At 41.0% G+C, this 25,839-nt stretch overlaps 1 protein-coding gene across 1 annotated transcript in view; it reads right to left on the reverse strand.

Annotated features, from left to right (window-relative positions):
• Positions 1-14,817: 14,817 nt before the first annotated feature.
• Positions 14,818-25,839, reverse strand: part of ANKH (ANKH inorganic pyrophosphate transport regulator) — a 93,729-nt gene continuing 82,707 nt past the window's right edge. Inside the window, exons 9-12 of the mRNA XM_054164313.1 lie at positions 21,554-21,683; positions 20,425-20,548; positions 19,737-19,836; positions 14,818-17,584 (exon numbers count right to left, since the gene is read on the reverse strand). Coding sequence (XP_054020288.1) covers positions 17,468-17,584; positions 19,737-19,836; positions 20,425-20,548; positions 21,554-21,683 — 471 coding nt within the window. The 3' untranslated portion in view covers positions 14,818-17,467. The remainder of the gene's footprint in view (positions 17,585-19,736; positions 19,837-20,424; positions 20,549-21,553; positions 21,684-25,839) is intronic.

Consider the following 25,839-nt stretch of genomic DNA (forward strand, 5'->3'; position numbering starts at 1 on the left):
TTACTTCTCCCTCCTGTATGATTTTTGGAGGAGGCATGAGTTCATTGTGTTCTTCAGAATCATTTTGGCACACTTTCAGGTATTAAATAGAAACAGCGTGCTTTCTTAGTGTTTGATTGGGGCTGATGGCTTTTTCAAAAGCATGTAAGTGTGTATGCTTCACTAAAAACAGTTGCAGTCTACAAAAAACTTGTATTTTGCCTTTTTTTTGGTCTCCTAATAAGAAAGATGTTACGGAGTTAATGGCTGCTTTGCCACCAGCTTCTTTTTTGTTGGTGGAAATGTACAGCAGAAATTCTGTGTGTGGAGGTCAGGTGATCTTGCTGGGCTGGGAGAAGGGGAACAAAATGGCATTGTATCATCTGGGAATAGTTGGCTGTGGGTAGAGAGATGTGCTGAGCTGGTGCTGGAGTAGGCAAGGTGCCAAAGCTAAGGCTGGGTATGGCTCTCAGAAGCTTGTACTGAAACAGGCCTGATGGTGCCCTGTGGGAACTGACCCTGAGACCTGGCTGTCTGGAGAGATGCAGGTTGAAGAACAAGTCAGTACCAACAAATACTTTTTTTCAGGGCTGTTGAGTATAGTGGCATGCTGAGGCAGGAGTGCCACATCAAATGTGACCACCACCCAACGCCTCCAGAAGATTGCTGGCACAATTTGCCCCTTTTTGGAGTTGTGGGTATTGTGGTGGTGGTTGGGGTTTTTTTGGTGCGTGTGGTTTTATTGCTTTTTTCCTCTGGACTTGCCCACCAGGTCTTTGAGGTGGTGTATATTCCCTGCAGACAGCTGCCCCAGGGGCTCTAATAGGTAGCCTCTGCACAGTGTCAAACTTTGAGCAAAAAATTAAATTCCTCTCACCTATTCATAATCCAGTAATTTGTGGCTTGCTGTGAGGGGACAGTTTTCAGACTTGGTCTTTAAATCTGTTGTGCAGCCACACATCTTTTAACTAGAAAAAAACAACCACACAAACAAAGAAAACCACTAAATAAATAAATAAATATATATATATATTTATAAAGCTGCAATTCTTATGAATCTGGTACCGCCCTTTTCAAACAGGCTTGTGCAGTCACAGAGTGTTCACTGGGAACCCCGGTACTGACTCTTGGTGTTCAGGAGGCTTTGCAGAGGGACCTGCCGCTTTCCCTGCGCGGAGCTCCCGCTGGGCTCCAAGGCGAGTGCTGCCGGCAGATGTCACTGCAGGCCTGGGGACAACCCGGGCAGGCGCCCTTGTTCACCCTCTGCCACCTGGTGGCACTTGGGGACCTTCCGCCGTAAGTCACAGAGCGGGGATCTGCTGACTTGCCTCTTTACCTTGGCACTCCAGCAAAAGCATTACGACACAGCAATACCAGTTATGCTTGGTTATATATAGCATGACCAAAATACTTTCCCTTCTGATCTGGTGATCTCAAAAGGTCACTGTTCAGCAGCAGCATCTTGCTGTTACAGACTCATGTAAGTTAAAAGCAATAGCACATAGGAAGAGGAAATACACTATGAAGATGTGTGGAACACTGTGAAGTGGTAAGAGGCTTGAGATTTTTTATTTCTTTAAGCATTTAATCTTTTTGAAGATGATGTGGTTTAACCCCAGCTGGCAACAAAGCACCGTGCAAACCTGGTGGGATAGTGAGTAGGATAATAAAAATGAAAAGAAGAAGAAACAAACAGACAAACCCAAAAATCACCTCATGGGTTGATACAAGAGTAGTTTAATAACTATAATAAAATTATTATGATAACAGTATCAAAAAGGAATATAATGGAAAGAGAAATAAAACCTGAGAATAGACAAGTGATGCACAATACAGTTGCTCATCACCTGCTGATCAATGCTCCAGCAGCAATCTGCACCTCCTGGCCAACTCCCCCCAGTTTGTTTATTGAGTGTGATGTTATGTGGTATGGCTAGTTCAAGCCAGCTGTGATGATCGTGGTCTCTCCCAGCTTCTTGTGCACCTGCTTGCTGACAGATCATGGGAAGCTGAAAAATCCTTAACTTAGCCCAAGCCCTACTTAGCAACCACTAGACCAGCCATGTATTATTAGTCTTGTACTCATACTAATTCTAACCCACAACATTATACTAGCTACTGGGAGGAAAACTAAGTCTTAGCCAAAACCAGAACAGAATATCAAATAGTTCATCTGTTGATATCTTGAATAAGAATCAGCTATTAAGCATTGAAATTTGTGGCAAGACCTCTCTTTGGTTTCTGAAGTATCTGGTTTTATTTATGTATTCCACTTAAACCTTCAGATGAGGTATTAATGCATTTGAGTCTTCACAGCCAGAGTAGTTTCTGTAAGAATTAGAAGCTTAGCTGAAACATGCTGTGTGAATCCTGAGCAGTGTTTCTTGGATACCTTACTCTCTTTACACAAACACAAGGCTATAGTGTCAAGAATTATGTGTGTTGAGAAATGTTGAGGTTGGATTCTCAGATTGTCTGTGATCCAATCATATAATCACAGAAAGGTTTGGGTTGGAAAGGACCTTAAAGATCATCTAGTTCCAACAACCCTGCCATGGGCAGGGCCACATTCCACTAGATCAAGTAGACTAAAACAAACAATTTCAAAAACATATAAACCTGTTAGTTTCCAATCACACTTGCAGGTGCACAAAACATACTCTATTTTTACTGTCCTTATTATAGAGGGGAAAAACCATTAGTTCTAGCCATAGATATTTTATAAAGGTTTAAAGTGCTTAGAAAAACAGAACAAACATGGTAATTTTCTACCAAGTGATCAGGCCCAGTCAGCATGGGCATATGAAAGGCAGGTCCTGTCTGACTAATCTGATGTCCTTTTATGACAAGCTGACCTGCCTAGTGGATGAGGGAAGTGCCATGCACATTATCTACCTGGACTTTAGTAAAGCATTTGACACTGTCTCTCACAGCATTCTCCTTCAGAAACCCAAGGCATAAGGCTTGGATAAGTGCACTCTGCACAGGATTAAAAACTGGCTGGATGGCCAGGCCTAAAGAGTGGTGGTGAGGGGAGTTAAGTCTGGCTGGTGTCCAGTTACTAGTGGTGTCCCCCAGGATTCAGTACTGGGACCTTCTCTTTAATATCTTTATTGATGATCTGGATGAGGGGACTGAGTGCACCTTCAGTAAACTTGCAGATGACACCCAGCTGGGTGGCTGTGTTGATCTGCTAGAGGGTAGGGAGTCTTTGCAGTGGGACCTAGACAGGTTCGACCAATGGGCCAAAGCTAACTGAAGTTTAACAAAGCCAAGTGCCACATCCTGCACCTGGATCACAACCACCCCATGGTAAGCTACAGACTTGGGGTGTGTGGTTGGAAAGCTGCATCTTGGAGAGGTATGGGTTTGACAGTCAATTAAATATGTCAGCAGTATGCCCAGGTGGCCAAGAAAGCCAGTGGCATCCTGGCTTGTGTTAGAAACATGGTGGTCAGCAGGAAAAGGCAGGTGATCATCCCCCTGTACTCAGCACTGGTGAGGCCACACATTGAGTTCTCTCTTCAGTTCTGGGCCTCTCACTACAAGAAGGACATTGAGGTTCTGGAACATATCCAGAGAAGGGCAATGAGGCTGGTGAAGTGCTTGGAGCCCATGGCTATGAGGAGTGGTTGAGGGAGCTGGGATTGTTCAGTCTGGAGAAGAGGAGGCTGAGGGGAGACCTCTTTGCACTCTACAACTACCTGAAGGGAGGTTGAAGCAAGGAAGTGGCCAGCCACCTTCTGACCTTGATGTCAAGTGAGAGGACTAGAGGAAATGGTTTCAAGCTGTGCCAGGGAAGGTCAGGCTGGATACTAGGAAATACTTCTACACAGAGGAGGTTATCAAACACTGGAATAGTCTGCCCAGGGAAGTGGTGGAGTTGCCATGCCTGGAGATGTTTAAGCAGCGTGTGGACCTGGTGCTTAGGGACATGGTTTAAGATTGACTCTAAACTGGGCCGAGGGTTGGACTGTATGATTTTTGAGGTCTCTTCCAACTGAGTAATTTTGGTGACTTTGTGATTCTATTACTGTCTATACTGTTTTGGAATTGCTGAGATGACAAAAATGATTTCCAGCTGAAAGAAAAGTATGCAGTGTAAAACACTCTACCCATAGACTAATGGAGCACTTGCTGGACTGCTATTCTCTTTGTGTTTCTGAATAATTTCTGTATCATAAGATTTTTAAGTCATTTTGCATGGAAAGCTAAGAGGAGAAATAGGAAGATGTACAGAGTTGGCCATAAGCTGCAAACTTCAGCCATTTCACTCAGCCTCTTCCCAGAGCTTCCTTCTTTGAGTAGATTTTTAAATGGTGCAGGGTTGGTTTTCGGGGGGGGGTGGGGTGGGGGGTGTTTGGTTGGTTTTTTTAAGGCATCATGTAACATTTTGGCTTTTGTTTTACAACAGGAGATCTGTGGGTTTTCCTCAGAGACTGTTCTACAGAGCTGGAAGAGCTTTCTAGCAAACTGTACTGTGAGTCCATTTTCATTTTAGAAGATTGTATTTCTTCAGGAAGCCAGGAAGCAGGAGTTAACAGCAGTTTCTGTTCTCTCACCTGACTATGCCTTCTGAATTTGTACCATTCTAGGAGGCAGAAGAACATTTCTTCTCCAAGGGTTTTGTTGAGCTGCTTGTCTAACAGGGTTGAAAAGAAAGAGAAGGGGATTTTAACAAGTGAACAAACATGAAACCATCCTAGGGAGATAAGAGTTTAGTTCCCTTGCATTAAACAGCACTGGCCTAATATTAGGCTTTGCTGTTTCCTGTTATGTGCCTCAGATTCTCCTATTCAGGCCCCCTAAGACTGTTCCCAGAACAGTCTAACTGGAGCATCACTGGACCCCTGCACCTCCTGCAGGTATTACCACAGGGGGCTGGCACACAGTACTTATGTACTAGCTTTTATTATCTAATATTAATGCTTCTTGTAGATCATCAAGTGGTTCCCATGGTGTTCATTTACTGATGAGCCCACTGTAGAGCTCTCTTCATTCAGACATGCTGGGTTTTGTCTCATCAAACCATGATGCAAACAAAGTTCTTTTAACTCAAAAAAAACTCCAAATAAACTAATGCTTTTTGAAGGTAGTAGGCAATTGGAAACATTACTTTGAAAAAAATAATTAAGGTTGAGCAATGCTTAGGGCTGTTTAAGGCAAATCTGTGATGGCTTCCACAATCACCTGGTTTGCAAGACACCTCCATGAAAGGTCCATTTGTTACTATGTCCATCACCCCACCACATGAAAGCCCTCTTCTAAGGTGTCTGCCTTCCCAGTGAAAGGACACAAAATAACAATATAGAAATTTCAAAGGAGATCATGGTGTGAAATTTTCTTTGAAGACCTAAGAGAACAGGTATAAGAGCTGTGGTTGTGAAGGCACCATGTTTGTGTTGCACCGTGGGGCTGGGGGGCTTGCCACTGAAACACCCGATTCCTCAAAGATGTGCTGAACTGGATGATACATGAATTAACTACACACTTGTGGAAGGGGGTGTTGGCATGAAGCAGTTCATTTTGGCAGTATGTTTGGGAGCACTAGCTCCAGTTGCTGGGAAAATGCTGCTCTGCTCATGAAAGACAGGAAGATGCTGCACCTTTTAACTAACCTAGAGGAAGAAGGCTTGCCTTTCACAGCTACAGGACAGCCTGTGTAGAGAGTTATTTACTGCTTGACTCTTTTTCTGAGAAGTATCTTCCTCAGAAGCCACTCCTAGGCTTTGGTTTTCTTCTTTGTGGGTGTCTCTGCTGTGTTCCAGGGACCGTGGTGAGCATTTGCCAAGATCATCTGACCCCTCACTTGGAAGTGCTGTATCAGAGAAGCCTAGCTGAAAGATGACATCAGTGCTTCTGCTCTCTTTGTGTTGTACCTTGTTTGTTTCAGGACTTCTTTGCCTGTCTGTGGTAATGAACCTTCTTCTGTTCCTTGGTGCACAGCACACCTACCCCCAGCAATATGTACACTATAAACATCCATTAGAACCACCTTCTCCTACCCCTTCCCTCCCCTTGCTCCCCACCTATTCCTCCCTTTTCTTACAATTGAGCATTAGACGCAAAAGCAAGAGCAGTGCCATTGCGAGCTTCTGTCTGTGGTTGATCACCCTCTGGTTTGAGCTCTGTGTGTGCCCTTTGGGGAAATCAAATAGATTACATTTCAGTGTGCCTCATTGAAGGAAGAGCTGAATGTTCTTATTGCTGATGGAAGAGGAGACAGGAGAATCTGCTGGTGTGAGGGAGTGAGAAGAGACTTTCAAGACTGCAAGCAAAGATGAATTAATAATACAATTTGCAGTCATACTGCCTGTCTTTTTACTTGCTTCTACCCTGTCCCTTTCTTGCTGAGGAAGAGAAAAACAAAGTCTATGTGGGCCATGAAAGAAAGCTTAGTTTGAGAAAGTCAAACTCTGCACATGTGACTCTGTTTACGCTTTCTGGCCTGGCTCAATCTCCTCCCAGTGAAGCAGCATGGCAGGAATCCTCTCATCTGCCTTTAGACAGGCTCTGGCCTTCCAAGCCATGGGGATGTTAGCTCACTTGCCTCTGCCACCATGAGCAGGCAGAGAGGACTACAAGGTGCAAAGGCAGTATCTTTTTATAAGCCTCCTGCCAGACCAGTGCTCTCAGCAGGAAGAGCTGGACAAGGCCAAGGCAGGCTCTTTGCAAACAGCCATAGGAAGGCAGTGGTGGGTGCCAATAACTAACTAGCATGCACCTATGGGCAAATACGGGAGTTATTCTTTGCTGACACAAGACACCCTAGTTATATCTTGGCCTCACCTGGCAACCCCTGCTTTCAGGCAGGAGCATGACCAGAGATAAGCCAGTATTTTCTTCAGCCGCAGCTGGAGTGCAGGAAGCAGGAAGCCATATGTGGCAAGGACCACAACCAGTTCAGGGGCTTCAAAGGCCCTCTGAACAACTCTGCACCAAGGGCCAGGAGAAACATAGCTGCTGTTCTCAGCCCTTTTACAGGGAAAACAGAACATGGGGTGGTCATTTTGTGGGCTGGGGAATCTGGACTTCTCATGAAAGCATCATATGGATCTCCGCTGTGGGCCAGTGTGAGGAGAGATGAAGCAACAGAGTTGGGGGGGCAGGGTGGGCAGTAGGGATTTGTGTGTGGGTGTCAGGGACAGGTATGAGCAAACCTCTATCATACCTCTCTGAAATCTTCTTAAAAAGAATGGCTACTCAAGTGTCAAATCAGGAGAATCATTTAAGGCTGTGATCAGTCTTGCTGGCTTTCGGTGGCTCAGATTTGGTCATTTGGGAGTACACCAAGGGCTATGTTGTTAAAAAATCAAACACTAAGTGCTTTTACTGAAGGAATATTTTCACAGGTTCATAAGAGCCACTTTGGTGGCATGCCAGATGGACAGATAAAGTCTGAGTTTGTCCTGGTCTGATGACAATAATGCTTTTCTTTTAAGTACCAAATGTCTATTTAACAGGAAGAATAAAAGTAGTTTGGTTTTTTTTTTAATTTGGTGCAGAAAAAGCATTCTGACCATGGTATTTCCATATCAACAATATTTGGAGGCTTTGTGGAAATAAAGAGCTTGTCTTACATCATTTTATGGTACCCTTGGATTTCATTAGCTTCAAGTTGAGGCCTTGCAATTGGCAGCACCATGCTCATAATTCAAAAGCAATTTGTGTGTTGGATTATTTTCTCACCAGGAGCTGTATTTTGCTGTTCCAAGTGAGAAGAGTACTTTAGACCACGTCAGATTATCAGAATTATAAAACAGAAGCAATCAAAAAAAAAAATAAATAAATGGAATCATATGCAAACTGTTAGAACTTTACTTAAAGTACGTAGAATATGAAAGCTATTAGATAATATTGCAGCACGGATTCCCCCCCACCCCGAGAAAGCATAGATCAATTTTGTTTAACAATGCAAAAACATAGGTCTTTGTTAAATACATAAACAGCAGTCAACTCTAATGCAACATGTACTTTCAGAGTTTTGACCTTAGCAGTCATTTTAAAAATCTACAAAATTTTTGCCTTCATTGGTTTATTTAGAGTGTAAAGGAAACTCATGTTTAAAGCAAAGCAAAATGGTCATTAACCCCCCCCCAAAACTGGTATCTTTAGCACATGTACAACTTACAGAAAGCAACATTTATTTGGAGAGAAAACAACTGGAATTCTACAAGTATGACAGAAAAAGATGCATGAGGTAATATTTAATCTAAAATCTGGAATCCCTGTACTGTAGTTCCAAATGGTGCTCTGGCTCGACACCTACAGTCCTTGCAAAACTGACTTGCTTAAGTAGTTGAGGGTGGCTGTTAGGCACACTGCTTTGCATAAAGACAGCTTTATCTGGAAAGAAAGAATATGAAACTGATACTGAAATATATTCTGAAAGAAATGAAAAACAAGTGATACCTCTTAGGTGAAGTATAAGTTTGCCTAGTTCTCAGCTTTACCTTCAAATTACAGAAACAAATGGGAAAAAATGAGGGTTTTTCTCTCCAGAAACGTGTTTAGATAATTGACCTTAACCCAAATGCAGCTGCAGCATGCCATAAGGATGGCGAACTACTGCTCTTGCCTCTTCTAGTGTTGTAAGCCAGTGTCGTAACCCTGCTGAGAACAAAACAAGACATTGTCCTGCAGAATACTTGACAGAGGGCCAGGTTGGGAAATGACAAGGTCTTCAAACATCTTTACCCCTCTTTTCAGAGCAAGAGTCTTCATACTTTGGGCTACCCTTTTTTAGGATGCTGCTTCCAGACAGTACTCTGAGCTCACAGTTTAAAAGTATTTCCATGAAACTCAAACCAAGGCAGTTTTAGAGGATATAAAGGCACAATTACAACAGGCAAATAAGAATTCAGTATTTTTTATGCATTTCTCTGGTGCAGTTCCCTGCAGTATCCAAGTATCTTTTACCAGCATTAGGGAATTTTATCCTTGTAGCATTCCTCTGAGTTTGAAGAACCTGCTATCCTTGTAGTATTACCCCACAGATGGTACAGTGGACCTCACACAAAGCAATCCTGCACCTCTAGAGGTTTAGAAACTGCATCTCTTCTAAGAGACTTTTTTGGGGCTACCTCTATACAGTTTTATTCTCCTCCATGATGATTTGCTGCTGTGGAGGCAAAATAGCTCATCTTCTGCTCTGCCCTAGGTTTTGCTCAGCCTTTGCAGTTTATTTCTAGTGACCTTTGTGATTAGCCCTGCTCAAGTATGTAAAGACAGAGAGCAGGATGTGTAAGACTTGCTCCTTCCTCCATTGTATGTCCAAGTTTGCTTTCTTTTGTGCTCCTAGTACTATAAAGATTGGCTTTACCTAGTAACTATCATCCAGTAACACTTCCCAATAACCTTTAAAGGACAATGAACTTTTCACAAAAGATGATAAGGGGTTATGGTTCTCTCTGCCCCAATATGATCCTTGCAGGGTAATGAGGTGCAGGGTGCTTGCAAAAGACACTTCAGCTGACTCGTTTGCAGCCATCTCTCCCCTCTCTCTCCACATACACACAGACTCCTCCAACGCGCCCTTGCTCACATGTGGGCACTCCCAGAGACTTTCTGTCTAATGTAGATGAAGCAAGGCTTTCTCAAAGCTTGAGAATGCTGCTAGGTTTTGCTGCCCAAGCACCATTAAACACATTTCAGTAATTCCACCAGAGTCAAGTCCTTGGTCTCCAGTTTGGATTTCTGTGGCTTGTGGTAGCAACATGCCCTGCCAGTGTTGCAGAACAAGTAACACAAGCAGCACAGGGGGCTCCTACATTGCCTGCAAACCCAACTTCCAAGTCCACCAGCAACTGGAGGCATCTATTTCTCTCACCTCCTCTGAACAGGCAGCTCTTTGAAGGGTCACTGATGCCAGCCCACGCCCAACAATGAAGTAACAAGCTATCAACCCCCATCTTTCTAAAAAAGGAGCTCTGTGCGTCCTGCTTCAAGCCATTTTCACTCTCAGTAGATGAGCTCTGGGGTCCTCTAGCCATGCCTGTGTCTCTTGCCACAAAACATCCACAAGCTCCTAACTTCAAGAAAGGTAGAGGCATCAACACCAAAAGCTGATCTAAAATAATGGAGCAGTGAGAGCAATATTCTGAAAGATCAAAACCTGATGTGGTCTAAGCCTGATTGCCTTTATGATGGTGTGGGAAGTTTCTGCCCAGTTTAAAAACACTTGTTTGATGTGAAATCTTGTGCACTTGCTTTTTAAGAGCACACAAGACAGCACAGGCAGATTTTTATCAAGCCTGAAGTAAGTGGCATGGACTTTGAACTACATTTCTTAAAGAGTTAATAGATTTATATTACAAAGCTTGTTACTGTTAGTAGTAAGGATGTGTCATTTATAAAAATGCCTATGTGCCTTCAACTTTTTCTTGAGGTTTTTGCAATTTTCTGGTGCTTGCAAATGCTGCTTACAAAATCAGCAGAGCTAAGTAAACAGTAAACAGTGCCTGTAGCCTTCCAATTGTTTCATTACAGCTTAGGAAGGATCTTTGTTTATCGTACTAGGACACACAAGCAGAGTTACGTTAGTGATGCTCTGGAGGGCAAATTACTAAGTTGAGGAACGCATGTTAGTTCCGGGCTCTGCTGTTTTCTCTGTGTGTGTGTGTATGTATATATATATATATGTACACATACTTTATTTTCCACCCAGGCAGTACTCTCATTAAAAGTGAATGTAATTATTTTTTTCAGTTCTGCAAGTTGTTGTTGTTGTTTTTTCCTTTTTTTAACTTTTCTATTGTACTTCTGCCAGATTATGGATAAAGCTCTTGTTCCAGTTTTGCAATATGTCCTTTCCTAAGAGGGGATTTATATGCTCCTTTGTATATAGGCCAAGCTCTTTTATCATGTAAATATAAGTATTTACTATGTATTAGCTTGATTTTAAAAGGGAGTTATCAGAAAGGGAAGCTTCTTTTAATGCTGAAAGATATGCATGATGAGGGATGGGAGGAAACAGGTAATAAGTGGTACTGCTTGCTGCTTTCAGGCATTTTTGCTTATAGAGTTAATTGAAAAAAATGCAGTACAGTACTCAAATATTTGATCTGCAGACACAATAGCTTGTTTTTGCTTTGCCCTCCTTGTGGGCTCCCAAAGGGTGGGAGGGTACTTTACAGCTGGCTCTGGAATATGAAAGTTTTGTCACCAGTACAAGAATCTGTGCAGCTGTCAGATCTGTCAGATTTTTGCCCAGATATTTACACTGAAGACTCCTAGTAGGCACTGTCTCTTCAATCCTCAACTGAAAGCCTAATAAAAGGCAAGCAGTCTCCTGTCTCTTAAGCTGAAGGGACCTCTCCAGACTGCTGACTCAGAGAAGGACTTAGGTCAGAAAGGGATTTCAGGACACACACACACCCCCATCCCCAAAGGAAGGCCACCTTAGACATTGGATCAGGCTGCTCAAGTACACTTGAATTTTAAACTTAATGGCTGTCCCTGTTAATCAGGCTGACTCATTAAATTGTGAAATACACAAAGTCCTGTGCTTCCCAGTGCTTCAAACTATTCTGCACTGCTGAAGTGCAGTGCTAACTTTGCTGGAAAAATTTTGAGTTGTGGTCTTACAGATCATTAGAAAATCAAAAGATGGCTGGAGTTGAATTAATTCTTGTAATTCTTGATTTTAAATATAGATATTCCCCAAGACCTTCTGTTTTTTGACTCTCCTTTACAGCTAAGCAAATGAAGAGTGAAAAACACTCTGTCAAGTGTTTTGTTGTAAGCTACTTTTTAATCACAGCATTACTTGACATTCAGTCAGCATGATGATTACATTTTCCTTCTCAAAATGCCAACAGACAAAGTAAGCCTAGCAGGAGCCTTCAGAAGAAAATGGGGCAAGTCTAGAGATGCTGAATTAGAAATGATGGAAAATAACAATGAGGTAAAACTAATAGACTGATTTGAGCAGTGACAAGGCTTGGTAATGCAAAGAAAAACTTTCCCTTCAGCATTACAAACAGAAAAGATCACCTGAAAATATACCACAAATTATTCTGTTTTACTGAGATAGAGTGGACACTTTGGTTACAAAATTCCAGGACTGAAGCTCACTCTCTAACCATACCATTAACTTGCACAAGCTGCAGCCAAAATGCCCTTCTGTGCGAGTACATGCTGCAAGCTGAGCTTCAAGCTTGATCTCTCTGCCCCTGTATTTTGTCTTTGGCCTTTTTGTTCAAAAAGTGCCAGTTACTCAGAAGTCTGGCAATGATTTTGCTGAGGAGTGCATCTATGTACTGACAAATGAACTTAGCTCTCCAAAGCAAACCTATGCAAACTGAGGAAAGCCAGAGTTGCCCCTGTACCCCGTGCCCTCCCACAGCTCTGCAGTGCTGCTGCAGGGTGGGACACACTTGGACTGACTGCTGCTAGGCTGGCAATTTTGCCTCATTTCACAATGCTGTCAAGCTGCAGTTGAATACAGTGTGTTGCAGGGTACGGAATAAATTTGGAGCTCCTCTTCCTGCCAGGGCTTTGACACAACCCACCACAACTTGCTCTGCACTGCACACCCACCCCTGCTTCTCCCCCACCCCTTCCCCCAGGGAGATTTTGCCTTTCAGAAAGTATGGTATTCTATGCTTGAAATCTAGTAAAGAAGCAAACATGAATGAGAGAAGGGAATCCAAACATTTTGTCATTAAGCTGGTATTTGGGAATCCCAATCACCAAAACAGTGAAAATTTTGTCTTGTGTTTAAGTATGTTTATGTGACCTTTCCCTGAGGCAGGCCTGCCATCTACTCAGAAACAGCAAGCTACGTAATCCCCCACCCCTGCTTGTTTTAAAACTTGCATATTGGTTCATTTCTGCCTGAATCATCTTCTAAGATGTTTCATACTCCTCTCTCTGATGGCTCCTGCACTCAGAAAACAAAATACTTAGAAGCAGTGATTTATGGATGTGCTGCTCCTCACCCTTCAGTCCTTCTCCTCAGGCAAATGGCAGCAGCCATACATAGCTCTGTTATTTTCTGCCCTCTGAATCATTAATCTCCAGACCAATTTTTGTCTTTAGGATGGATATACAACAGCCCCAAGCTTTTCAACACGTCTAGTCTCTCTTATTCCAGTTTAGTGACCTAACTCTTGCTTTAGCTTACAGGTATAAGGTCTGAAGGGCTATTTTATTTGAAATTTAAATGCTTTAAATTGCATTTATAAAAAAATCTCCTAGTTCCACATTAACATCATGTTTAGACCTGACTCTCCATTCCAATGAATTCTATAAAGGCTGTAATAAAAATACCTGTGCAGTACTCTCATGTATGTACCCATATATATATATATATATATATGTATGTATGGCTTTCCAGCACACTAATGGCTGCTGCACCTATGCTCAGGTAACACCCAGCTGTACTAAAATCTGTGTTGATTGTGCTGGCAGTGAGGCTGGGATGTGGAACTGCAAAATGCCCCATTCTCATTGCCACCTTGCAATGCAATGCACCAATGCAAAATTATGCCCAGTGACCCTGGACTCCTGGGTCTGAAAGCATCCTTTCTCCTTTCTTTTTAAGCATGAGGCGCCATTCCCACAAAAGAAGCCACTCTCGCCTTCAAAAGGTTTCCGTTCATGCGTCATGGCCTGCTCTGAATCAGCTGCATTCATAACTCACCCTCCTCCTTGGGCTGCTCCCTCTCTGGCTACAGATTAGGCAAAACACTGAGGAGGAGCGAGATATAAATCTCTCCTCCTCAAAGGGAATTATTTAGCAGCAAAATGAGTAAAAAAAAAGGTTTCTCTGTTACTCACCCAATCCTCTCACTCAGGATCGCTCTATCTAACAAGAAGCAACTGAATGTCCTGCCTGGGACGTCTGTGCCAGGAACATGGGGAGTGGGGGCTGCCCCATGCCTGGGAACCCACTGCTGCTCCCTGGCCTCAAGCACCAGCTGGGAAATGGAGAGATTTTTCCATCAAGTCCACTGCTTGTTAAGCATGAGAGGCTTGCTTAACACAGTGATAGGGGAAGAAAAAAGCCAATGCCTCCTGTTAATTCTGCAAAAGGAAAACTCAAGACAAGTTGACACAATTTTACATACAAATTATAAGCTGAGGCACGTTAATCCACAACTTGGTGGTGTTCTGCTCTTATTTCCTGACATTTAAGATATAGGATGCAGATCAACCTTGTTCCTTTTTATTGTAACTTTGATTGTATAACACAGCAATTCTCAAGACAGTCTGGAAATGCCAAGTCTCCATATGAATTCATCGAGATGACTGCATTTGGAAAGAGAAATTTCTGAAGCAGTAACATAAGAGAGACAGCTAACCTATTTCACCATACCTCAGGAAAAAAGAGGTGCAGGGTGGGATGTGCACCATCACCTGCCTGGTGAGTGACACTGGAACCAACAATGCTATGGCCAGGGCTTAAGCCAAGCTCCGTTACCTGCTCCAAGGCCACAACCCACCAGAGTGGATGCTTCACCAGTCCATTTGAGGAGTTGGTGGAGTGGGGTTTCAAGTGGTCACTGAAGCTCCCAACAACATTACCCAGCACTCTGCCTGCCCATGCAATGAGTACCCGCGTCAGCACCGGGGCCTGGCTTGGATTCACTTGTTGCAGAGATGTCAGTGCAGGGCAACGTACAGAAATACATGGCTTGCAGGAAGCATAAAGAAATACAATGCATCCTTCCTTACGGCACTGCTTCAATTTTTTCCACAAACCCACTACTTCTGTGTTCATTTGGTATCTTCCAAAGTAAAGAGCTATAAAGTATTACACAATTAAAAATTTACCATCTTTTACAACACCATCAGTTTAGCTCTGTAGGACCAATCATTTTTTTTTATATATCTGTTTATCTTCTATCTAAAGGAAGACCCTTTAGAGTTTCATTTGTCTTCAAATTTTTACTTTTTGATTCAATTACTACCTTGAAACCTACACTGGTTATGCTCAAAATTCTTCAAAAATACTGCTATTTGAAGTTTAGTCATGTACCAAAAGAAGTATTACACAAAAAAACATTTTCTTGCTTTTTATCTACAGTGCCGGAAAAACTGCGTCTTGTAGACTTGGATTCAAATGTATTGGAGAAACCAAAACTGCATGAACAGAGAAGACCTCCAACGGCCACTATGATCTGTGACAGCCTACATACACATTATATACAGGACTGACTGAGAGCCTGTATTAATGTGTAGTCTACACATGGCACAAAGTTAATTTGTCCAAGAGTTCTGTTTGTTTGTTTGTTTAAATACTTTTTAAAACAAGGAGAACCTTGTGGCAGTACACAAAACATATGCTTACTGGATTTAGTCTTACACTCCTAATGCCACTGCTCATTAACCATGAACTGATTTTGCAAATCTGTCATTCAACACAATAATTTCTACATTATTTTCTTATTGCATTTGTACATGTAACAAATTGGTACAAATGTTTACAACAAAATGTGAAGTTCCTTGATACAATGCCTGTGATGGCCATAACTGGTTACTAGCCGACTCTGTAGTATTTTAGAGACATTTTTAGCTGAACTTGGAAAAATAGGAAATGTATTGTAGTTTAAAATAAATGTACATAATATACAATATATATATTTATACACATGTGTATGCCTACATACACATATATTGATATGACATTTAAAGCAATGTTTAGTTTTGATCAGTTCTCTGGGTGTTGGGACTACCTGGCAAATAAATCTAGAAATAGAATTTGTCCACAGTTAAATAAGAATTTCCACAACTTAGAAAAATATACTTTTACTAAATAAGGTTTAAATTAATTGATTTATGGAAAAAGCATGGAGGATAATAGTTTCCAGACTCTGGCATAATTAAATCTGAAAGAACACAAGCTACTACAAACCAGTAATGCATGCTGCCCCACAGCCATATACTGAAGACCACAAAAATATTTGCTGCTGCTGCAGCCACTATTGGGTGGCACCCACACTCTCTCTGGTTTGATCACCCATTTTATATAAGCTTCAATTCCACCCAATACATGTCACCCACTTGACCTCTTGTCCTGTTATTTAAGGCCCATTTCAACTATGACCATACAGTGCCTGCTGCCTTCTTCAAGTACATCACTTGCTGGCTGACGTGAGCAGCTCCCCACTTCCACGCAGCTTTTGCCTGGAGAGCTAACATATGATCAAGGTCTCTGCTTTACAACTTGGAGGACCATCAGTACTTCACCATACAGATTCTGGATCTACTGCATAGGTAAATCTATTATAGCAAAACATAGATGTGTGTATCTGTGTTGTGTATCTGTATATATATGTATAAAAAAGTACATATATACATATACACACGTGCGTGCGTGTGAGTATGCGTAGGTTTCTATATAAAAGATTTCCTGGCGCTATGCGTAGTAATGCGATACACCGTGGTATCCTGGTATCCTGCATGCATCAGCTGATCCTTTCTTTAAAAAAATAGAGGCACCAGAAATATGGAGAGAGTGCAAATCAACCATGAAAAACTAAAGGTAAATCAGCGGACAAGAACTTTGGTAAAGCTTGTTGATGTACCTATTTTTCAATTCAAATCAAGTCCAAGTCTCTCAGTTGCCATCCCCCTTTTCACAAGGGCAAAGTGCATGGGTTTTTTTCCTCCCAAAGAAAATTATGCATAAGGAAGGTGGGGCTTAAAGATTCAAGAAAATTCTGAATTAAATGTTTACATTTTTTAAAAGATTACTTCTTTCTGGTGGAAGGAAAGCCATACAGAGTTCTTGTCCTGTATTTTATTTATTGTATGCATATATATATATAAATATATATGTCTCTTTTTATGTACCTGTGTGTGTATATACACATTCACACACTATTAATCTAGAGGGGAACCCATTTTTCTCCACTTTGTATGTGAAGACTTATATGTTCCTCCCTGTCTTGTACCCTGTGCAGTATAAGCTCTTGTAATGAGGCCAAACAAAAACTTGTATTAGTTTATGTAGCAAAGTCATTTTCAAGCAAGTAAAATAAAGCTTCGTATTCCAAACTTCTTTTCCTTTACATTTCTCATAAAGAAAAGAAAGGAAAAGGAAAGAGGGGAGGGAATAGAATTATGGCAGTAGCACTGAGCCAGTGGCATGTGAGTGTGTGTAAGTGTGCACGTGCATGCAGGTGCACACACACACACGTGCACAAAGAGCAGGGCTTTGGCTGACAAATGCAGATTGTCCAGAGAAAGTGGATGCGTAAGGAAGGAAGACTCTACAGTGATGCAATTGTATCTTTTATGTTTGCATGGAGTGAGAAAACAAATTCAATTGAAAAGAAAAAAAAAAAAAAGCAAAGACCTCTTTTTAGGTCCCTCATCAGTGAGAGCATACTCAGTATGCTAGAGAATTTATCTGAAACCTCTTAAATCAAGGCCTCTTTATTACAAAAATAAAAACAAACAAACAAAAAGGTATGAGAGAAGACAAGATGCTGAAGTGTCACTCCAATCATCCCTGCAGAGAACAATTGCATCTCCTTTCTTATTCATTCTCTTCTCTCATTTCTACGATGTCTGTCATTTCTTCTGTGTGAGGCATGTCGGTCATTGCAGAGTCTTCACCTTCTGTAGCTGTTTCATTCTCGTTCCGCTTCTTTTTCTGGATTGGAACAAGCATTCGGAAATCTATCAGTAAGCTGTGCATGAACACAGTCTTGCAAAATTTGGGCACTTGGAGAAGTGAGGTGGGAATCATGCTTCTTTTAGAGAATGTTATTAAAATCTAGAGTATTTGTAGTATATTTGTAGTGTGGCACTAATAAGTTGGTTTAACTTAGAAGGTTTCTGTAACCTTCCTGGGGCTCAGCTTTCTCCTCTGTAATACAAATGCAATAACAGAGGAATTTCTTAGGCTAAGCAATATCCAAAACTAGCTTCAGCATGACTGGAGGGAAGAGAGCATCTGGAATCTTTTACATCACAGACTATTATTTACCAAAAAAAAGGAGAAAAAAAAAAAAAGAGAGAGAAAAGCAAACATAATATGAGAGAAGATAAGCAGGAGAGACAGAGGTGGCAACCTACCTAATTTCTCAAATGTCAAACTTCAGGAATTTTACAAAATGTGAGCATTCTGTTTTTTCTTGGTATTGCTGATCCACCATGATCCCCCAACCACATCAAGGCACCAAGGTCACATAATAAAAGTATTTTTGGCTAGCAGGAGCAGGAGGACATTCAAGAGTCCTATGATTCATCCAGGATGTCCTGGATTAGTAAAGCTAAGAAGCATTCAGCCCCACTACAAAACAAGTTGAAGCATCTGTTCCTTATTATCCATTTCTCAGCAGGCTGACTAGTTTTACAGAAAGCACTTGTCCAGCTGACAAAAAGTCCCCCACAGGTATTAATGATTCAGCTGAGTTGGGCATATCAGAGTTTTGAAATTTCAGAGACATCTACATACTTGATTTGCAGCTCTCAAAAGTCACCCACTTATTACCACTATGGGTGAAAACAAGTTGAAGTATACAGGTACTGGTTGGCTCTGCCACTGTCACAATGGTTGTTGAGACAATGTTGCCATCTACCTATAATTCTGGTAAGGCAATAAATCAGATGGGCAGAGTTATTATTACTCCTACCTGCAAAAAATTAAGCACCACAGCCCTGGCCAGAAATACTGTAAGAGCTACTACTGTAACAAACAAGCGATAAGGAGGTTAGTCCAAACAGATATGTGTTGTGAAACCACAGGCCAAGAACAGCTTGTGCTTCTCAAGAAAAATATGACAGACTAATCATGTCAGAGATCAAGATTTCTGTTTTCTTATGAACCTTGCACACTTTGTTCTATTGCTGTGGCCTGCACTGTTAACACATATCAAAACTCAGTTCAGTGTGTTCCAATATATGGCTCTTAGGCATTCCATCTTCCATCTCTTTTTGTTAAAAATAGAAGTGGCACTTAGTAACTAGTCTCTTTCAAAAAGAACACACAGATTATATTTTTTGCTCCCATTCATAAAGTCTATCTGTACTATCTAACCACATCTTTCCTGCTTGGAGTTGGACCTGGCGTCCTACACAGTGCCTTGGACACATAACTGAAGGACTCAGCATGCAGGTACTGTGATGTACCCAGTCACCTAGTCAATATTTATCCCGTGTTTGACTTAATTTAGTGGAATATTCTTTGAAATACATGTCTCTCATACCAGCAGAATTGTAGTGTGTCAAATATGTAAAAGTATGCCTATGAGAAACCATTGGTTGTTTAAGTATTTGTAAATTCTTATCCTCTGCTGCTGCAGGAGTATATTTTGGTTTAAGTCACTTCTGCAGAGGGCAAAATCAGTAACTCACTGTACTTTTTGTCCATTTTTAGCAGGGCTGGTTTCATAAAGAAATAGAAATCTACATGTAGATCTATATATACACATGTACATGTACATATAAATAAACATGGGTGAATAGAGCTTATGTCTACATAAAGAAGCTATGTACCAGGTCTACAGTGCAAAACAGATGGTGGTAACGACACAACATCCATGTTTTGAGGAGCAAGAGGCTTAATTCAGACCAGTGTGTCCCATGGCCTGAATGCCTACTAGCAGGTGGAGGGCACCTTCTGATTTTGTTTCAACCCAAAGAATTCCAAAGTTGCACACTCCTGAGACTGCACAGAGAAGAAAATTCACTAAGTGGGAATGCTGGGGAGTTATATTTCAAAAGTGTACTCTTTGATTTGAACAAAAATCCATTGTATTCGTCAACGGCTTTCACCAGGTTCTACAGAGCCTAATTCTTACCTGTTTCTGATAGACATAACAGGCTGCTATTGCAACCATGGTAGATTCTCCTAGAAAACCAGCTAGAAGGGATCCTACTCCAAGAGTGGCTCCATGAACTCTGTGGGTGGCATAAAAAGAAAATAGTCATGGCTGTGCAAGAATGCATGATTTGTGATTAAATTTTAATTGGCATCTAGAACCAATCTGTTGTTAGAAACATTTCCTTCAAAGACATAACATATTGGCAAAGACACTAACTGGTATTTTAAAGGACCTTTTTTTGTTTGTTTCTTAATGGCTTCATGCCCAGTGAAAGAAACATATTCTGCATCAAATTATGGGCTAGGAATTTAAAGCCCTGTACGGAATGTTGCAGAACAGAAAATTGAATTTACAAACAAGATATTCTTCCACTAGCTTTTGTGACAGTACATTTAATGAAACAGAAAGGAAACTAATTCCCCTTAGGACACATTTTTGTCTCTTTAGCATTTGTGTATTTTTTGCAAATCGTGCCTGCCTCTGGAGCAACCACACTTGTACACTCGTCAATGTTTCTTTTCCAGACACATTATTCAGGCTTTTTATTAGGGTTAGAATATTTGGGGAAATTGTTCTGAGCTATGCAAATTCAACCACAAAGTGGCAAGAAACAGAAATGCAGAGGACAGCAAACCTATCAGTTCTGTGGAGAATAATAATTTACCCCAAGTAAGGCAGCACAACGAGACTAGTGATGAGGACGATAATTCGCAGCACGGAGCTGGGTGCCAACACAAACGTCTTCTTCAGAGTCATCAGCCAGCCAGTCAAGTGTGCTCTGACAGTCACTGTTCACAAACAGGGGAAGATGATGGGGAGAAAGGGAGGCAAGAGTATTAATAAAAGGTCAGTCATCTCATAGGAAGCTTTTTCATGCAGAGCACTGTTCAAAAATCACCATGGCGAAGCTTGTTTCTGGTAATTTTGCACACTGGGAAACCCTACTATAAACAAAGATCTTGACTTCAAATTCCTTTAATATACTGATCAAACACCAAAAAAAGGGGGGAAAAAAAGAAGACATTTATGGACAGTAAGCCTTCCTGCAAGCTACCAGTTTATTGGATTCCATTTCCTTCAGTAAAAAAACCCACCCAAACAATCCCCTTCTGTAATGCGTAATCATATCAAGGAAAATTTTCCACCTTGCTCCTGTCTGGTATACACTGTAACTGCTCAGTGCAAAAACCCAAGGTATCTGCACGTACCTATTCTTGCATTTGTAGTTCACCTTTATCACAAAACTGTCTTGTCATATAAGCAGAAAACACTATATGATGTAGCATTTCATTATGGAAGTTATAAATGTTTTGAGTGAAAACATTTTGATTACTGCTGACAAACTTGTCTCTCTTTTGAATAGTGGCATTGAAGTTCTATTCTATAAAAAGTTACTGAGTCTGGCAGCAACAGAGACTAATGGAGGTGATGACACCATGGAGGTGGTTCTAGATGCTACTCTAAATAGGTAATTTCAGAATTTCAGTCTTGGCACACAATTATTGCTACTGCCATCCATATGTGTGTGTTCTGGGTTAACTACAGCAGACAGAATACAGGCTTTATTTTTGACAGTAAGAAATCTGCTTAATGACAAACTGCTCTTACTGTAACATTCGTAACTTGACTACTGATCTAAATAGTCTTGCTCTACACCACCTTCAGTAAATTGTTGCTTCTGCTAGGTGTGCATATAGCCACTTTTGCATATGCAGCCATGCCAGACTCTATGACCATGACTCACAGTGGGTTTGGTTTTGAGATTACAGATACTTAATTTTCTTGTTTTTTACCTGGAACTGGAAAGAAGGAGAAGATGCGCAACGGAACAACACACAGCTCTGCAAAAGCAAAGTCTACTCCAATTATGTCAACTAAAATCTTCTCTGACACATTTGGCGTCCAAAACATCACAAAACAGAGCTAGAAAGAACAAAATTAAGAAGCGTTTATATTTCAGAAGGGAAGCACAACAAAAGGTACACCCTCTTGGTCTAAAACATTTGTTTAATGATGGGGTAGATTGCTGATGTTAAATATACATACAATGTATTTATCTGGCATTCAAATACAGAGTACACAGGTGTACATATCTTTATGGTCCTCATACCTTGGTATGAGGATGCATACGGAAAGAGTTTTTATGGTGCAAACAAATGGCTGGCAAAGTTGTTCAGCATAGTCCTGCAGACATGGCACCCTCAGGCCACAAATCCATTAAGTCTTGATCTTTTTATTAAAAAATATGCTCTTTAGTCCATGCATGATAGGAAAACTTACACAGAAGCCCTGCAATAAATGGGACAGCAGTAGTACATGCTGCATAATTTTTTGATCAATACTGAGGCAACGTTTCAGTTTGAAATGAGAGGATCGTTGGCAGCTGGCAGGTCCAGCTTTGTTTCAAGGCACAGTGCTGACAAGGAGCAGTGCTGACAGTCCTTACAGGACTTTTCCTGTAATAAGGGGTATCTGACATCCTTTCAAGTATGTTGTTATTTAACAGTGAAGCAGATGTTTAGGAAGAGAGCTGACTTGGGACCTTAAATCCTTTGGCACTTCTCTTAGCTGTTAATAAACCAGTGTACTGGGTAAATCATATGCAATGGCTGTACAATCTGATGGCTCTGTGAGATCACTGTAAGACTCTCTACAACCACTCTCTTACAGTATAACCTACAAGCTAGTATCATAGAATCCAGCTCTTCTCTTTTTATCCAGTTGTCATATCCCTACATGTTTAGATGGCTTTTAAAGCTAGTTTTTGAAGCCCTACCACCTTTGGGACAGCTCAGATTTCATTCCCATTCTTTGGTTGGGTGCCAGAGATTGTCCTTTCTGTTTAGCCTACAAGTATCCAGATTGCAGAAGTTTCCTAAGTCCTGTGACTGAGTGGCCTGTGAGAGGTCTCATACTCTGATCACCTGAGTGGTGAACAAAATATTTCACCTTCCTGCAAAAAGGCTCTTCAGTTTTCCTCCCCACTTCTTAGGGCAGGAGCCACTATTTAATTTTCACAACTGATTATTTCATTTATTAATTTGACATTGTCCTGCAGCGTATCTCTATTACCTATACAAAGAATAGTACACAGAAGAAGGTAAGAGCCAAAGAAAAAGAAATTGAGCATGGATTTTTTCTGCTTCAGCCAGCACTTCTCTCTTCCTGCCAAACTACTTGTACAGTGTACAACTCAAGCAGAGGGGACAATCTAGACTAGAGGAGGGGGTGCGGTTGAGGATCCAGTTATTAAAGAGTAAGTCTACAATGGCAGAGCAAGTTATTTCATTGTTGCAGACACCATTAGGCAGACTGCAGTGATTTGTACTCATTGCAAAAGACCTGTAGTAAAGTAGCCATACAGGGCACACTTTACTAAATCTGTCTTTTAAGTCCAGTAAACAAAAAGAGATGCATAAATGTCCTCTCCTCAGTTATAATTTGTTGTTTTCATGAAAGCAAAGACCTTTGTGCTGCTTGTATTGTACAATGCCATTAGCATCCTACAGTGCAGGACAGTTACTGCTGCTACCAGATTCCATAAATTTATGCTAACAGCAGAGTCTGCCCACTGCTAGCAAAAGGCAAACAGAGCAGCCTTTCCTTCTTCAACAACAGTCTGAAAGAGTGTTCTTTCTGGTTAGACAGGCAAGCAAGTAAGTGACCAAAGGCACTGTTCTCAATCCTCTTCTCTTTGAAGGTAAAGTTTGTTTCAGTTTGCAAATCAAACATAATTATTTACACCCAGGTGGCATGCAGTCACTCCTCCTCAGCCCTTGCAAACTGAAGTCCTTCCACTCTCCAGCCCCTGATCAGCAGAGCGCCCTCATAAATACATTTAAAGAATGCTTCTCAGTGGGCGGGTAAAGATAGCAGTGGCTGTTAAGAGTAAAAAATTGAGAAAGTGAGGCATGTCAACATAGTATTTATGTCTCAGTGTGTTTCCATCTCTTTGGCTGCAATGTTTATAACTAGTTTCATTTTGTGAAGAGATTCCTCTCAGTCATCTTATAAGCAGATGACCTCCTTCCTGCCCAGAGGGAACAAAGCCACAGGAAGAAGAATTAACCTTTTGCATCACGCGAGCCCTCTGCTATTTAACTTCTAGAGCACTTGCAACTTAAGAAATTTCCCTTTATTGTAAGACAAACTCAAAACTCACTCTACTTCAGGAAAACAGTAACATTAAACATGCAAAGGAGGGAAGGTGTTGTGGCTACTGGTTTTATTACAAACAAGGAATATTGAAAATAGAATGTCTTAGCTTCTGGTAAATGGTGAAGGCTGATCAAAAAGGAAACTGCAGAAAATATTAACATAGAATGATGCAAGTAGTCCAGAGAAACAGCAAGCATGGCACGTGCAATTAGAGATGAAGTAAGTGGCGCTAACTTCCACCAAGGAAGATTTTAGGAAACAGGAGACATACCACAGGTAAATCTATCATTCTTTTAGATAAGCACTCTTTCCCCCTCCTTCTTAAGTCTTTCTACATGTCTGCAAGGTTAAAAATATAAGAAATAGGCTTGGGCAGTGTTACAGTTGTATCTTCATTCAGTCTAATCAAGAAGTACATTCAAAATAGTAAAATCCTCCACACAGGCTAGCAATATGCGTGCATAATAGCATTGCAGCTTCAGGCTGAAGATGCAGTTGGCTGCAATGGCTTTATACAGTAGCAAATATTACACCTGGAATTTGGGACTAAGGATTTTGCTTGTGGAATTCTAGCAACAGAACTGATTTGTTTTTCTGTTATCTTATGGTATGAGTGCAGAATAATATTAAAGGATATTTTTGTTGAAGACTTTGATCATTTAACTGGATCTACAACTGAACAGTGGTGAGTGCTTTAAAAATACAAGAGAAAAAAAGGAGGATATAAATAGCTACTACTACTACAGAAACTGTAGTATTTATTATGGTGATATTATCTCTGTATAATCAACAGTAGCCTAAGCATTTCTGAAAGTGTTTTAATCATTTGAACTGATATGAAAAGTTGTGCTATTTGGTAATGTGCCTTTAACTGATCTGCAGTAGAATAATCTGAAAGACGTTACTAAATATGTCCACAATGTACAGCACCATATGAAAATCAGTACAGCTATACTAGAGCAGATCAGTTAGATTAGTACCATCTCCTTGCTTAAAGGTCACTGGGGGTTGCCTAAGAGAAAGGCACAAAGAGCAGGACAAGTGCAGAGTAAAAGATGCCCTTCCCTGGCTGCGTGGTTAAGAGCTGATGGCAGTTACGGCTTCAGGAGTTCAAGAACTGTGATGCACCTTCAGCCCATGCAGTATTATATTGTGCTTACAACATATTTAATATTAGTGATTTTATCTTATTTTTTTCCAATCCAATTGTGCGTTAAAGAAAGTCAAACCCCCTCTCACTTGTGGCTCTGGCACTCTCCATAAGTAGGTGTTCTTTCATGCAGAACCTTGCTATTCTCAGCCAGCAAATTCCCTATTTAGGCATTTTAAATGGTTACACATCAAAACCCAAAAGACTGTTCAGGAGATCATTTGGGATGCTGCACGATTCACAGAATCACAGAATGTTAAGGCCTGGAAGGGATCTCAAAATATCATCTAGTCCAATCCCCCTGCCAGAGCAGGATTCAATGTGTGAGTTTGGATGCTAGTGATTCTTGAAGTACTTCTTGAAAACTAACAATCATTTAATAGGTCTTGCAACTCCTGGAAACTATTTCCATTTATTCTGGTTGCTGACAAGGGCTTACAGAGACCTGCTACATAATGCATTATAATAAATTATGTTAACAGAGGCTATTGTCATGCAGATAGTAATCTGCAAGGTGCCAGACCCATTTGCTTTTTGGCATTTGCAGAAAGATGCCTGTCTTTTGTGACATTAATTGACAAATACAAGGCACAAAAGTGTATTTCAGTGACCTATGAACAGCATTTTTAGACTTCAGTACAATCTCCAGGTAGAAGGAACACTGCCTGATGACAAAGACAACATGGCTCTATGCTCCTCAGAAAGAAGCTATGAAATCCAAAATGGGTGATTTTAAAAACCAGCTTAGACATATACTAGCCTGAAGTAAGA

This window comes from Dryobates pubescens, chromosome 9 (genome assembly GCF_014839835.1).
Source record: "Dryobates pubescens isolate bDryPub1 chromosome 9, bDryPub1.pri, whole genome shotgun sequence".
NCBI classification, from domain to species: Eukaryota; Metazoa; Chordata; class Aves; order Piciformes; family Picidae; genus Dryobates; species Dryobates pubescens.